The following is a 13,191-nucleotide window of genomic DNA, read 5'->3' on the forward strand; positions in this document are numbered from 1 at the left end:
CGTAGCCGGGCGTGTTGCCTCTTATGCCATGGTGGTAAGTCAACGACTTCTTGTCGGGCTCCTTGTCATTACCCTTCTCGTTATTACTCTTTTAACATTGTCGTTATTTTTCCTTTTGGCAGGTGAACTCCTCCATCCATGCTTTAACGGTCCAAGCGGAAAGGAGCTCGAGGCAGGCGCGGCTGTCGAAGAGGCTTCCCGCGCTGCCGAAGCGGCTTCTCGCACTGCACAGGCCAGGCTGGCGATGTCTCAGAGAGACACCGAGGCCATGGGAGTGGTGGTGAAGCACATGACGGACCTGAGGCTGGACTTGTAGCATCAGGTCGAATACTTTCTGGAGGATATTAGGGAGAGGACTGAGATCTTTTCTCAGGGCATCGAGGATGCCAAGAAGAAGGCTGTCGATGACTATATCGCCTCGCCGCGCTTTGACGACCTGATGGTGAACTCTTACAGGAGGGGTTTTAAACTAAGCCGGTGGATGATCAGGAACACGTACCCCGAGCTCGATATCAGCGCCATAACCACTTCGCGTATTACTCAGGAGATGGCCAATGCAGCTGACAGTGAATCGGATTCTGAGGACGAGGCAGGACCCTTGGTTATCGTTGAAGTGCCATCCTATGGTGAGGAAGATGTACCTCCGGGCCTGTGAGCTCGCTTCTGTTGTTGTTTGTTTTTGTTTTTTGGAATGTAAACAGAGTATTTTGTAATGAAATGTTCTTTTGGTTAAGTGTTATGTCGTCTTCTCCTTCTTTGCCGAACTGATTATATTGTCGAACTGCTAGGATTAGGACCTAGGGCGGATTAACAAAATAAGGCTATATGCCCGAACTGACTATATTGTTCTGTCGAGAACCATACTCGTGCTGCCGCTTTTGGCATCAACACTTGGCCTCTGATGATGAGATGCCGAGGTCCTTATCAGCTCGCTGTTAGCACTTTGCCTGTCAGCTTGGTGTTAGCATTTTGCCTTTGTTTGCCCATGACGAAGAGGTGACAAAGTCTTATTGTTAGCTCGACATTTTAGCCCTTAGGCTCTGGTAGCGACTCCTAGTCCACTTCGATTAGTGATTTATAGGTAGTATCGTCTTAAGTTGACGACGTTCCATGCCCGGGGTACTTGTTTGCCCTCCAAGGTTTCGAGCTCGTATGCTCCCCCGAGCGCTCTCTTTACTCGGTAAGGCCCTTCCCAGTTCGGTCCAAGTTTGCCAACATCGTGCTCGGGTGCCATGATCTTACGGAGAACCAGGTCGCCGATGCGGAAGTTCAGCGTTTTTACTCTAGCATTGTAGTACCGAGTTACTCTTTACTGGTAAGCTACGGTCCGGATGTACGCGAGGTCTCTTACCTCGTCGAGTAGATCGAGGTTGGTACGTAGCTCATCTCCGTTTGTCTGATCGTTGTATGCTTCTAGTCGTAGTGTGGGTACTTCGATCTCCGCCGGTATTACTGCTTCGCTGACGTAGGTGAGGTTAAAGGGGGTCTCTCCCGTGGCGGTTTTTTTCGTAGTTCGGTGAGCCCATAGAACACTTGGTAGCTCGTCCGCCCATAACCCTTTAGCTCGGTCTAGTCGCGCTTTCAGCACGCGGAGGATAGTTCTGTTCATAACTTCTGCTTGACCGTTTTCCTGCGGGTGCGCGACCGATGTGAAGTTCTGCCGAATCCCCATATCTTGGCACCATTCCTGAAATTTGATGTCTTCGAACTGCTTGCAATTGTTGGATATCAGTACCTGAGGTAACCCGAAGTGACATACTATGCTCTTCCAAAAGAAGTTCTGGACGTTTCAAACTGTGATTGTCGCGAGAGGTTCGACTTCTACCCACTTTGTGAAGTAATCCACCACCACTACTAGGAACTTCCTCCCACCTATTGTTGGCTGGAATGGTCCTAGTATGTCGGTGCCCCATTGTGCAAAGGGCCACGGACTAGTGAGGTACTTGAGGTCGGCGGCAGGCTGATGGTGAATATTGGCGTGCCTCTGGCACTTGCCGCATTTTCTAACGAGCTCGATGGCCTTACCTTCATCGTTGGTCAGTAGTACCCTTGTTGAAGTGCCTTCTGGGCGAGATCCCTGCCCCCTAAGTGTCCGCCGCACAGACCCTCATGGGTGTCGCGTAGTACGAACTCGGCCTCGGTAGGTCGCATGCAACGCAGATAGGGGAGCGTGTAGGATCATCGGTACAACCGCCCGTCTATTATGACATACTTGGCTGCCTGGCACTGCACCCTTCTGGCTGCGTTGCGATCTGCAGGGAGGGTTCCGTGTAGCAGGAAGCTCGCGAGTGGGTCAATCCAGCTCGGCTCTGCTTCAAGGACGGGAGCGACCTCCTCTGCCCCCTGAGAATACTAGGCCGAGGTAAGTCCTCTATATACCCGGTTCTCATGGTGTTGTCACTGGTGCTAGCTAACCGAGACAGGGCATCGGCCTCAGTGTTCTCTGACCTCGGGATCTGCCTGATGAAGTGTGACTGGAAGTTGAGGAGAGCCTCCTTTACCTTTACTAAGTAGGCGATCATGGTTGACTCGCGAGCTTCATATTCGCCGGTGACCTGGTTGACCACGAGCTGGGAATCACTACAGACGACTATGTGCTTCGCTCTTACTTCTTGTGCTAGGGCTAGCCTAGCTATCAATGCTTCGTATTCTGCCTCATTGTTGGATGCCGCGAACGCAAAGCATAGTGTGTACTCCAGTTTTATGCCACTCAGGCCGCGAAGAACTACACCGGCTCCGCTGCCCTACTGATTTGAGGAGCCATCTATGTGAAGGATCCAGGGCTCCTCATCCCAGTTCGCACTTGGCCTAACCAGGAGAGATACCAAACTGGGTGTGACCTCACGGTGCTCGGACTCGACTTGCCTGGAAGCATCGAGCTCACCCGAACTGGGAGCTTCGTGCTCGACCGGGCCAGGGGTCTCGTAGCTGAACGTGCATTCTGCAACAAAGTCTGCCAAGGCTTGGGCTTTGATGGCAGTTCGGGGCTTGTACTGGAGGTCATATTCACTGAGTTCGATGGCCCACTTCGTCAACCGTCCAGAGACATTGGGTATAAGTAATACTTGCCTCAAGGGTTTGTCGGTGAGGACAATGATGGTATGAGCTTGGAAATACGGGCGGAGTTTGCGGGCCGCGATGACCAGTGCATAGGCTAGCTTTTCTATCTCTGGATATCTTGTTTCTGCTCCCTACAATATTTTACTAACATAGTAGATGGGTCGTTGGACCCGATATGCTTCCTTTATCATTACCGAACTGACCACTTCGTCGCTTGCCGAGAGGTACAGTTCTAAAACGTCGCCCTCTTCGGGCCGGGTCAACACTGGGATGCTAGCGAGGTATCTCTTGAGCTCGTCAAATGCGAGCTGGCAGTTCAGGTTCCACTCGAACCCTTTGCCTTTTATTGCCTTGAAGAAGGGAAGGCAGCGGTCTACTGATTTAGACATGAAACGACTCAGAGCGGTTATCCTGCCGTTTAGCCTCTGAACCTCTTTTACTTTTCGTGGTGGTCTCATATCTAGGATGGCCTTTATTTTGTCCGGGTTGGCCTCAATACCACGCCGGTTGATGGTGTACCCTAGGAATTTACCCGAGGTGACACCGAAGACACACTTGTTTGGGTTTAGTTTCATGCTAAATTGATGGAGAATTTGGAAGACAGAATGCAAGTCTTGTATTAATTCATGCGAAAATTGTGTCTTGACGACCATGTCGTATACATAACATTCTATCTTCGTGCTAATTAAGGGCTGAAACAGCTTATTCACGAGTCTTTGGAAGGTCGCCCCAGCATTTTTCAGTCTGAAGGGCATGACCTTGTAGCAGTACAGGCCGAACTCGGCTATGAAGGTGGTTTTTTCCTCGTCGGTCGGGTCCATCCTGATTTGGTTGTAGCCCGAGTAGGCGTCTAGGAAGCTTAGCAACTCGTGTCCCGAGGTCGCGTCCACTAGGCGGTCAATCCTGGGGAGGGGGAAGCAATCTTTCGGGCAAGCTCGGTTCAGGTCGGTGTAGTCGATGCACATGTGCCACTTGCCGTTTGCCTTTTTTACCAGAACTGGGTTGGCTACCCAGCTCGGGTAATGAACTTCCCTTATGAAGTCTGCTTCGAGGAGCTTCTCGACCTCTTCATCGACCACCCTCCAGCGTTCTGGGGCTAGGTTGCGTTTCTTCTGTCTAATGGGTCTGACTACAGGGTCAGTATTGAACTTGTGAGTTATGAGCACAGGGTCTATGCTAAGCATTTCTGCTGTGGACCAAGAAAAAATATCTAAATTTTGAAGTAAGAAACTTACCAGTTTGGATTGTAGAGGTTCATGGATGGAAGTCGGGACCGTGACCGTTTCTTCTGTGGGCGCAGCTCGCTCTTCGCCTTGCTTCGTAGGGCACTCCAGTTCGAGTTTGCTGGCCACCTTGGTTTTTCCCTTCAAGGCGGCCACATAGCATTTGCGGGACTCGAGTTGGTCGCCCCGCGCTACTCTCACACCGAAGTCCGTGGGGAACTTCATCGCCAAATAGTAGGTGGAGACCACCGCTCGTAAGACATGGGTGATTGGCCGCCTTATTATGGCGTTGTACGGGGAGGGGGTCGCGACCACTAGGAAGTCGTGGTTGAGTCTGACCACACAGGGCCACGTGCTGACCTCGACGGGTACTGTTACTTTCCCAAGGGGCCTGACTTCTTCCCCATTAAAGCCCACCAAGGGAGTGTTCGCGGGCTTCAAGTCACTTCCCCGCAGCTGAAGCTGGTCAAACGCTGATTTGAATAGAATGTTTGCCGAGCTGCCTGAGTCGACGGGTACTGTGGATGGGCTCCCCTTTCTTCTGGACCACGCCGAGGAGGCTCTCCTCGGTTCGAGGGCACCATTTGCTGGTGATGAAGTGTGCGGTGAAGACCTGCACGAACTGGGCCCATCTCCTTATTGACCCGGGGGCCAGGTTCCTGTACCAGGTGCGAGCCACTCCTCTGAAGGTGGTAGTGAAGGCCACGCACATACAGGACTCACTGGCCCTCGCCAGGTGCATCTGGGACTGGAAGGCATCGACATGGTCGCTGGGGTCAAAGGACCCATCATACTTGTCAAGTGGGGGGAGTTTGAAGTCTCTGGGCATAGGAACTGCAAGGAGTTCTGATGACAGGGGGGAAGGGACTGAGAGGATAGGGGCAACTTTTACCTCGTCCGAGCTCGCTTCTTCTTTACCTCGGAGCTTGGGCAGGACGCGGGTTGTAGTTCGACGACTTCGCCAGCGGCGCCTCTACTGCTTGGAAGGCCCGGTGCTGGCACTGCTTGCCTCGGTGTTCCCGAGCTCAATGGGCCTAGACTGCTGGAGGTAGTCCGCGATTAAGGCGCTGAATCGGTTTTCGGTGTGCAGGAACCCGTCCTGAGAGCGCCGAGGTGATGCTGACTTGACAGATCGGGTTCCTGATTTGCCAGCACGTGGCGAGGCGGGGGCAGTCGCTCTCTCTCTCCTGCCAGGGGATGAGGCCTGGCTCCTAGAAGGGCTCCGAGCCTGGGAGGCCCGAGCTTGGGAAGCCTTCTGGTGGGGGCGCCCGCCTTGAGGGGAGGGCTTGGCTCGCCTAACGGTGGGGGAACTGCTGCTGGTAGTGGTACTGGGAGACATGGTGCAACATCTGTTGCTGGTGGATTTGATGTTGTTGAAGCTGCTGCATCTGGGCTTGGATGGCCCACATGCCATGCACCAGGTCATCAAATTGGTTCTGGCTAGTTGCCGGGGGAACAATGGTTGGTTCAACAAAGGTGGTTCCAACAGAGGGAGGAAGGGGGACGTTCACGGTGGGAAGATTCACGGGCATCACTGTTCGTGGCGCATTCAGGCTGGGGATCTCATCCACCAAAAGGGGGATGGTGAACTGTCTGATGCCCACCACGGGAACATGAAGTTGTTCCCCGGTGGCGTTCATCTCCGTGCTACGTCCGACATTGTTGGAAGAAGCCATGGGTGCTGGGGTTTCTTGGAAAAAATGTGCTATGAAAGTTTTAGAGGGAGGCTTTTAGAAGCGTTTCCCACAGACGGCGCCAAATGATGTAGCGCAATCCGGTCAGTCCTAGATGTCAACGATCTTGCCTCTGATTGGAGCAAAAGGTGTCTCAAATGGGGAAGAAAGCAAGTAGTCTCCAGGGAGGAACCCGGTGAGAGTGCTCCGAAGCTCAAGTTAGTATTTTCTCAAAGGCAAGATAAAAAACCAGATGCGCAAAGTTATCACGTACCTCCATTCTTGGGGGGAAGAGGGCCTTTTATAACCCCTTCGCGCACTCACTCCCAAGCTCCTGTCAGGTTGGGTATCATTACCTCTGCACTTTTGCCAGTTCGGGTATCGTCACCTCTGCTGGGGTTGACAACCGCCACTGCTCTCTTTGTCGGAGCCGTCTCTGTAACTGGAGGTGGCGGTGGCAGGTGGCCATTGAAGTACGGCTGTCAAGCGTCAAATCCTAAGTCAGTTTGGCAGCTTGGAGACGAAGTGCCGGAGTGGTGTGCGAGGTGAAGTCTTGAGTTCGGATAGAAGTGTGGCTCGAACTGCCCTAGGGTGGGCCAGTTCGGGTTGTTGCCCTTTGCGCTCTTCGTAAGGCTCAAGGTCAAAGGGAGAGTTCGGGCTCCTTTTGGGGAGCTTGGGTCCCGGGTTCCTCTTGGGGGAGCTTGGGGCTCCTCTTCTCGGAGCTCGCGCCTTGAGCACTGCCGTGCCGAGCTGTCATTCCTGCCAGGTCACCCTCAGTTGCTTCCATGTGTCGGGTGGCCAAGAGGTCGGGCCAAATCTACCTCCATCACTTATCTTACTAGGATGGGTTTATCCTTTACAAAGACAATTTACAAGTGTAGAGGATAGGGGTTATCTACAAGAAGGAGAAGTATAGGATAGGGGTTGTCTACAAGAAGGAGAAGTACAATGGGAAAGGTATTTACAAGATAAGAGGGAATAAGAGTTTACAGGATGAAGTAGGAGTCTTGGGTGCATGTGCCATGCACCGGATACGTGCATGGCAAGTACGTTGTCGCTTACAAGTACATCAATATAAAATAAGTAAATTTGCATTCAAGTGGGCTTTTGATAAAAAGAAGGCATATGCTTTATTGGCATTTGTTTTTGCATCACTACAGCTAAAAGTTTGTTTGGTAAGAAGATAAATTTGTTAGTGCAAAACTAACACAACTTTGCAATTTATATGGACCATTTTATATTCTAAATGCTTGCATCGTTTCCAAACGCAGCATGTTGATTAAGAAAGAAACCCCTATCCTTGGTGCTTATTATTGGCTCTCAATTGTTGATTAAGAAAGAAACCCAGAATATAAATAGGAATAGAACCCTAGGGAATGATTCTCGAAAGGTAAAATCTCTGTTCCAGCATGTTTACACAATCTATGAGTCTCTGAGTTCATCCATATATTCCTGTTTGGAATAAAACAACTCACCTCTCATGCACTCTGGTACCTTTTGCTCCACACACCCTTTCTTCTTTGGAGTTGTTGTAGGGTAGATGGGTTGGCACAGAATCCTGAAACTATCGTAGTATCATACTTGTCGGTCCAGTTGTAGAACTTGTATTGCATGATGTTTCCTTCAGAGTCCAACACCCAAAACGACGGAGGAGAAGAATTTTGCTCTAGGGAGTAAGTGAAGTTATCTTTCGTCGTTACTCCAGAAGTTGCTGAAATTTTTTGTCCCATTCTCGGATGTCAACATAGGGACGCTCTTGAAGCTTTGGCCATTCCACACTATTTTTGATCTGGTTGTTCTACAAGCATGCTGATTAGAAATAAAATGGAAAGGAAGCTCAAATACCTACTTGGGGAGTTTTTCTTCAAACACTCACCATTCAGGGGCAGTGTGGTCATGAAAATTGCATTCATGCTAACGTGGACAACTTCTGCCAATGATTATTATGATGTTCTAATGGCTCGATTTAAACAGAGTTTCATGTCGAGCTCGAGCCTAATAAAGCTCGGCTAGATATATATATATATAATAATAATAACTAATTGTTATAATTCTTAATTTTTTAAATACCAAATAAAAAATATTTTTTATATATAAATTTTTGTTTTTATAAAACATATGACTCCCAATCGAGCTTGAGCTGATCCAAGCTCAAGCATCATGCTTTCTAGCGAGCTGAGCTCGAATAACTAGCTATTCAAGCTCGGCTTGGCTCCAATCCATCCCTAGACATGGGGTTTCTTGGACATTTTAAAAAGGTATGGTGAATTTAAGAGAAATGTTGAAAACTGATGGTGAGTTTTAGACAATTTCCAAAAAAAGTAGAAAAAATAAATACTACACCACTGATAAAAAAAACACAACACCCATGATGAATGGATTCAGATAAGGTTCCTTATATGATTTATCAGATACCAACAAAATATAATGCTTAAGTGATGTTTGGTATTCAAACCAAAGATTGACATGTAAATACCAAAACAATTGAGTACATTGTATATTGATTGCTCGATATTCCCTTTGTTTTAATTTTTATTTCAATTAATTATTTTGAAAATAGGTTTGTTAGAATCTATTAAAATCCCCAAATTCGCAATATTTTTGTCGGGCATATCATATCAATACTTTTTTATTCAATGTTTTTGAATTTGGGCCTCATTCCTATCTTGGTAAATGACTTATTTAGATAAATGCACTTATTTGGGTCTTATCTCGATAAGAACACTTATCACTGTTCTTTTATTCCTTAGGTAAAGATGTACAGTGATTGATTTATCTAAAAAAGAGACATTATTAAAGTGACAAATATTATCCCATCATGTATTAGTGATTTTCGATGGGTATAAGTAAATAATTTATCCAAATATGAGGAGAGTATTACTTTCCCTAAATAAATGAGTCACTCATTAATTATTATTTTTCCATAAGATTTATTAATACCATAAAATGAATAAAACATTAGGGTAAAATATAAAAAAACTCCCTTAAAGTTTCTGGCAATCATAAAAACCTCTGCTGTAATATTGGAAAAACCTACAATTACCTCATTTTTTTATTGCCATGGATAGAAAATATTGACATGATGCATTAGTTTCTCAAAAGTATCAATTTTACCCTTTATCTATCAATTTAGGTGAAAATTTATTAAAACGCCCATAAAAACATTTTTCACTTTCAATTAAAAAACTCTCTAAGTTAGATTGAAAAGAATAAAAATAATTTTATTCTATAAAAATGTTAAGTCTATTAAAGTTTAGAAGGACAAACCTGGTATTTAAATTATATTGAAAGATACCTTAATAAATTATAAAGGTAATCTCATAACTTTAAAGGCTAAATTCATTACTGAAACAAAGATGGAACATGGAAGGGAGATATAAAACTTTAGGCCGTGTATTAAGACATTTTCTGATGATCATCGATTCTGATACTATCATCGGGAAATGTTCCCGGCGGGAATGTATTATGGGGTGGAGATGTGAATTCGTATCGTGCATGCATGTCGAAAGTAACGGGCGCCCCACAAAGCTCACCCCACACGCCTGACAACTCATCCCAGCCGTGTAGTGGGAACATCATCTCCCCATAATATTAAGAGATGTTCCTGTGCACGTCGAGATGTGCGTGTGGGGCGCCAAGTTTAAGTTCTTAACTCACAAGCTCGGTCTGTGACTCTGAAAAGTGTGAAGCTAGGGATAATGTTGATTCCACAGAGAAGTAAAATTAATTAATGGAAGAGAAATCTATTATTATTATTATTATTATTATTTAATTTTTGCTTATAATTCCGTTAATCAAGTACAACGAGAGGCTTATATTCTTCGCCAGAGATGGCTAGCTCCATCACCGTTTCTGGGTTCAAAACCCCACCTTTCTCCAGAAACACAGTCATCAAGTTCTTCGAGAACCCACTCACCAGAGCCACCGCTTCCTGCTGCGCTGCCACCGGAGTCGCCAACGAATTCCTTAGGTTCCAGAATACGATCTCCGGCACACATGCATACCCATTCTCCCGAAACTTCCTTCTGATCGCCTCGTAATCTGTTTCCCAAGGGTTCTCTGAAGCTTGGTCGAACTCCATGTCACTGAACACAAAAACTCTTTTGATCATCTGTTCTTCGCTCAGTTTTCCATTAACGGCGACTCTCAATATCAGGTCAAACACCTTCTGGAAATCTGTATTCATCCCCCAATCCATCTTTCTCACGAACTCTGTTTTCGATCTCAGATTGTCTCCTTCGATCTTGTGAAGCTGGGGGTTCTCGCTGAAAGTGATCACCTTCCCCTTCCATGGGTCTTCGCTTAGTTCTGAGATTAGGAGTCCAAGAGCCACGCAGACCTCCATTGGGATCCCGTGCATGCTACCTGAAACGTCGCAGACGGCGAGGCAGTTCTTGAGTTTCCCCTTCTTTGTAAGATCGTCCACCATTCTCCTCCATTGGAGCTCTGCAACTTCACCACCGAAGGGGTCCTCCAAGGAGGCTATAATTTCGTGCGGAAGCAATGCCCCTGCTGCAATCTTCGCTTCTCCCCGCTTTACGCTCTCGAGATGCTTTTGGAACCGTTCTGAGTCGTGTTTCATGAAGAGCTCTTTGTAGTTTTTCATGGCGACAGAAGCCACTCTGTTGTACGGAAGCGTGTCCCATCTGTTCGAACTCATGTAAACCTCCGGGAGTTCAAGAGCTTTACGTAGACGAACAAGGACTTGTTTCCTCAGACGATCGCGGACTCTGTAAGCATAGTGAGCTTCCTCGATTCCCTCGTATTCTGGGTCGCAATCGCACGGGAAGACTCTCCTTGCAATGCTTTCACAGAGAAGGGTTGATCGATCGAACGATGAATCCAAAGACGGACACCACTTCGCGGCAAGACTGATTTTACTGATCTCCCCTGAATTCAAGAACTTGAGGTCTTGAACCAAGAGCTCAGCAAAGACATCAGATATCCGATCGTGTAAAAATCTATAATCAGGATCCCTGCTGTATCTTTCGAGTGCTTTTCTCGCCTTGGAAGCATTCCTCTCTTTTCTCATCTCTCTCGCTTTCTCCTTCGCAATCTTAGCCTTAGCCATCTCTATCTTAACCCTCTCCTCTCTTGGCACCGAGAACTTGTTTTTGCACTTCTGCTTCTGGAATTTCAATCTTCTTCTCGGAAATCTAGCACGTCTTCCACCTTTAATTCTCAATACCCCTCTTCCCATTCTCTCATCCTTTACATTTTTCCGGACGTCGAGACCTTCAAGCAGCCGGAAAAGAATTTCCGGCAAGTCTTTGAAGTACCCAAATTCGGCAAACCACCTCACGTTACAAGCCAAGGTTTTAGGGTGGTTCTTGTAGAGCCACAGAGCCGCAGCATAGAACCCCTCCTTGTCTGATTTCCCGGTGCCTCTAACACCTCTCAGGTTGCAGATTAGCTTGAGTGTGGTTAATGGATTGTGCGCCCAAGCCAGTTCTAGCCGGCGGGTAAGATTGTCCAGTGGGGTATCAGGAACTACATGGAAAAAGAAGTCCAGACAGGGGTTTCCGGTGGACAAGAAGGTCCTAGACAAGTTCTCCGTGTAGCCCACGGGTGGTTTGACGGGTAGATCAGTATAATTGAAGTTAGCGACCAGTAAATCAATAAAGGGGTCACCGGATGTGGCCGGAGTAGGTTTATCGGCAGAGGTAGATAGATAGATTTCCGGTGGACCGAGGAGCTGAGGAAGAGCCATCCTGTTTTGGGACTGACGAACGAGTGAAACGTTGAGTTACACTTATAAGAACCGTCGAACCGATTCCTTGGGCACCACTCTTGCTTTTCGCCTCGCCTTTATTGACCTTGGCCTTGTTATATTTTTTCTCTTGTTTCGTCTTTGTTTCTTGGGGAGAAGGCAAGGAATAAGGAACCATGGAAAAATCGGAATTGGTAGAAGGTTCATCGGCGGCTTGGTCACGGCGAGTCGGTGGGTAAAACCCACTCATCAGTCATCACTCTTCAGGCATCAGAGGTAACTAGTAATTTTTTTAGAAGGGAAATTGCCACTTTAACCTTGAACTTTGTGTCAAGTTGGTACCCAACTTTAAGACGTCAATACAGTATCTAAATTTTCAAAAAAGTGTCAAGTTTGCTATTAATCAACCGTTAGTTATTGTTTTTTACCTTCTGCCGTTAATCTAATCAACCATCAATTATTTGTTAAAAATGTAAAAGCTATTTTTTAAAAGAAGACGCTGTTTATTATTTTTTACCTTGGGACTGAACTAGTTATCTTTAAAGAAAAAAAAAGAAAAAAAAAACATAAAATATGAATGAGAGAAACAATAATTAAAAGCAAAGAAATAATTAAAGAATAATGTATTTTAGATCTAAAGGTAGAAGATAATGACTCTAGAATCTCAAACACCTTCACCGGTTCAGTCTCAAGGTAGAAGACAATGAACAATGTCTTTTTTTGAAGGATAGTTTTGATATTTTCAACAAATAAACTGTTCGTCGGTTACTGTCAGAGACCAACTTGACATTTTTTGAAAGTTTAAGTGCTGCAGTAGATACTAACTTGACACTACCCCAAAATTCATGGTACTAAAATGGAATTTTCCCTTTTTAGAAAGAACAGCCATAGCTAATGTGAGTTTATAACCAAGAACATCTATAGACTATAGGCCTATAGCTTTGATCCAATCTAAAGTGTGAAGGGAAAGGTGATGATCATTGCCTTGGTTTTAAGGAAAAAGTAGGGAAAGGAAGAAAAAAGTAGAGAAATGTTTACAAATCTTGTATATGTTTCCCTACCTTTCCCTTCCTTTCTCTATGATGCTCGGGTAATAGCTTTAAGCAGAAAACATCCAATTTTGAACATCTATTTAAACCATCCACTTGTTCACTAAAACCATACAGTCAAAACCTTGATCCTCATACATGGCATGGACTCCACACAACCTAGGCCCAAGCCCGAAAAGATTAAGACACACACACACTTCTCTTCCTATAACAGTAACAAGAATCAAATTCCAAGTTCCCAACGTTAGAATACAGATAAAATTGTTATTCAGCAGTTGATGGAAAAGGAAGTTCAACTTGTTCATACCTCATACTAGTACTCAAGATATCATGGCCAAATCAACCAAGGGGTGACTCTGATATGTTGGCTGGTCAGCATTGATGCAGAATTCATTCTTGCAACCATTAATTTGGGGAAAAGGAGGAAGGGTTATTAGTGTGACACCAAATACCTAAAAAAACCTTGGCCAAAAAAG

At 46.1% G+C, this 13,191-nt stretch overlaps 1 protein-coding gene across 1 annotated transcript; it reads right to left on the reverse strand.

Annotated features, from left to right (window-relative positions):
• Positions 1-9,674: 9,674 nt before the first annotated feature.
• Positions 9,675-13,125, reverse strand: LOC104587286 (uncharacterized). Its single transcript, XM_010244831.3, has one exon. It carries the CDS (start codon positions 11,664-11,666, stop codon positions 9,747-9,749), a length of 1,920 nt encoding a protein of 639 aa, XP_010243133.2. The 5' UTR covers positions 11,667-13,125; the 3' UTR covers positions 9,675-9,746.
• Between the last annotated feature and the right edge of the window lie 66 nt (positions 13,126-13,191).

This window comes from Nelumbo nucifera, chromosome 1 (genome assembly GCF_055504915.1).
Source record: "Nelumbo nucifera cultivar China Antique chromosome 1, China Antique-T2T, whole genome shotgun sequence".
NCBI classification, from domain to species: domain Eukaryota; kingdom Viridiplantae; phylum Streptophyta; class Magnoliopsida; order Proteales; family Nelumbonaceae; genus Nelumbo; species Nelumbo nucifera.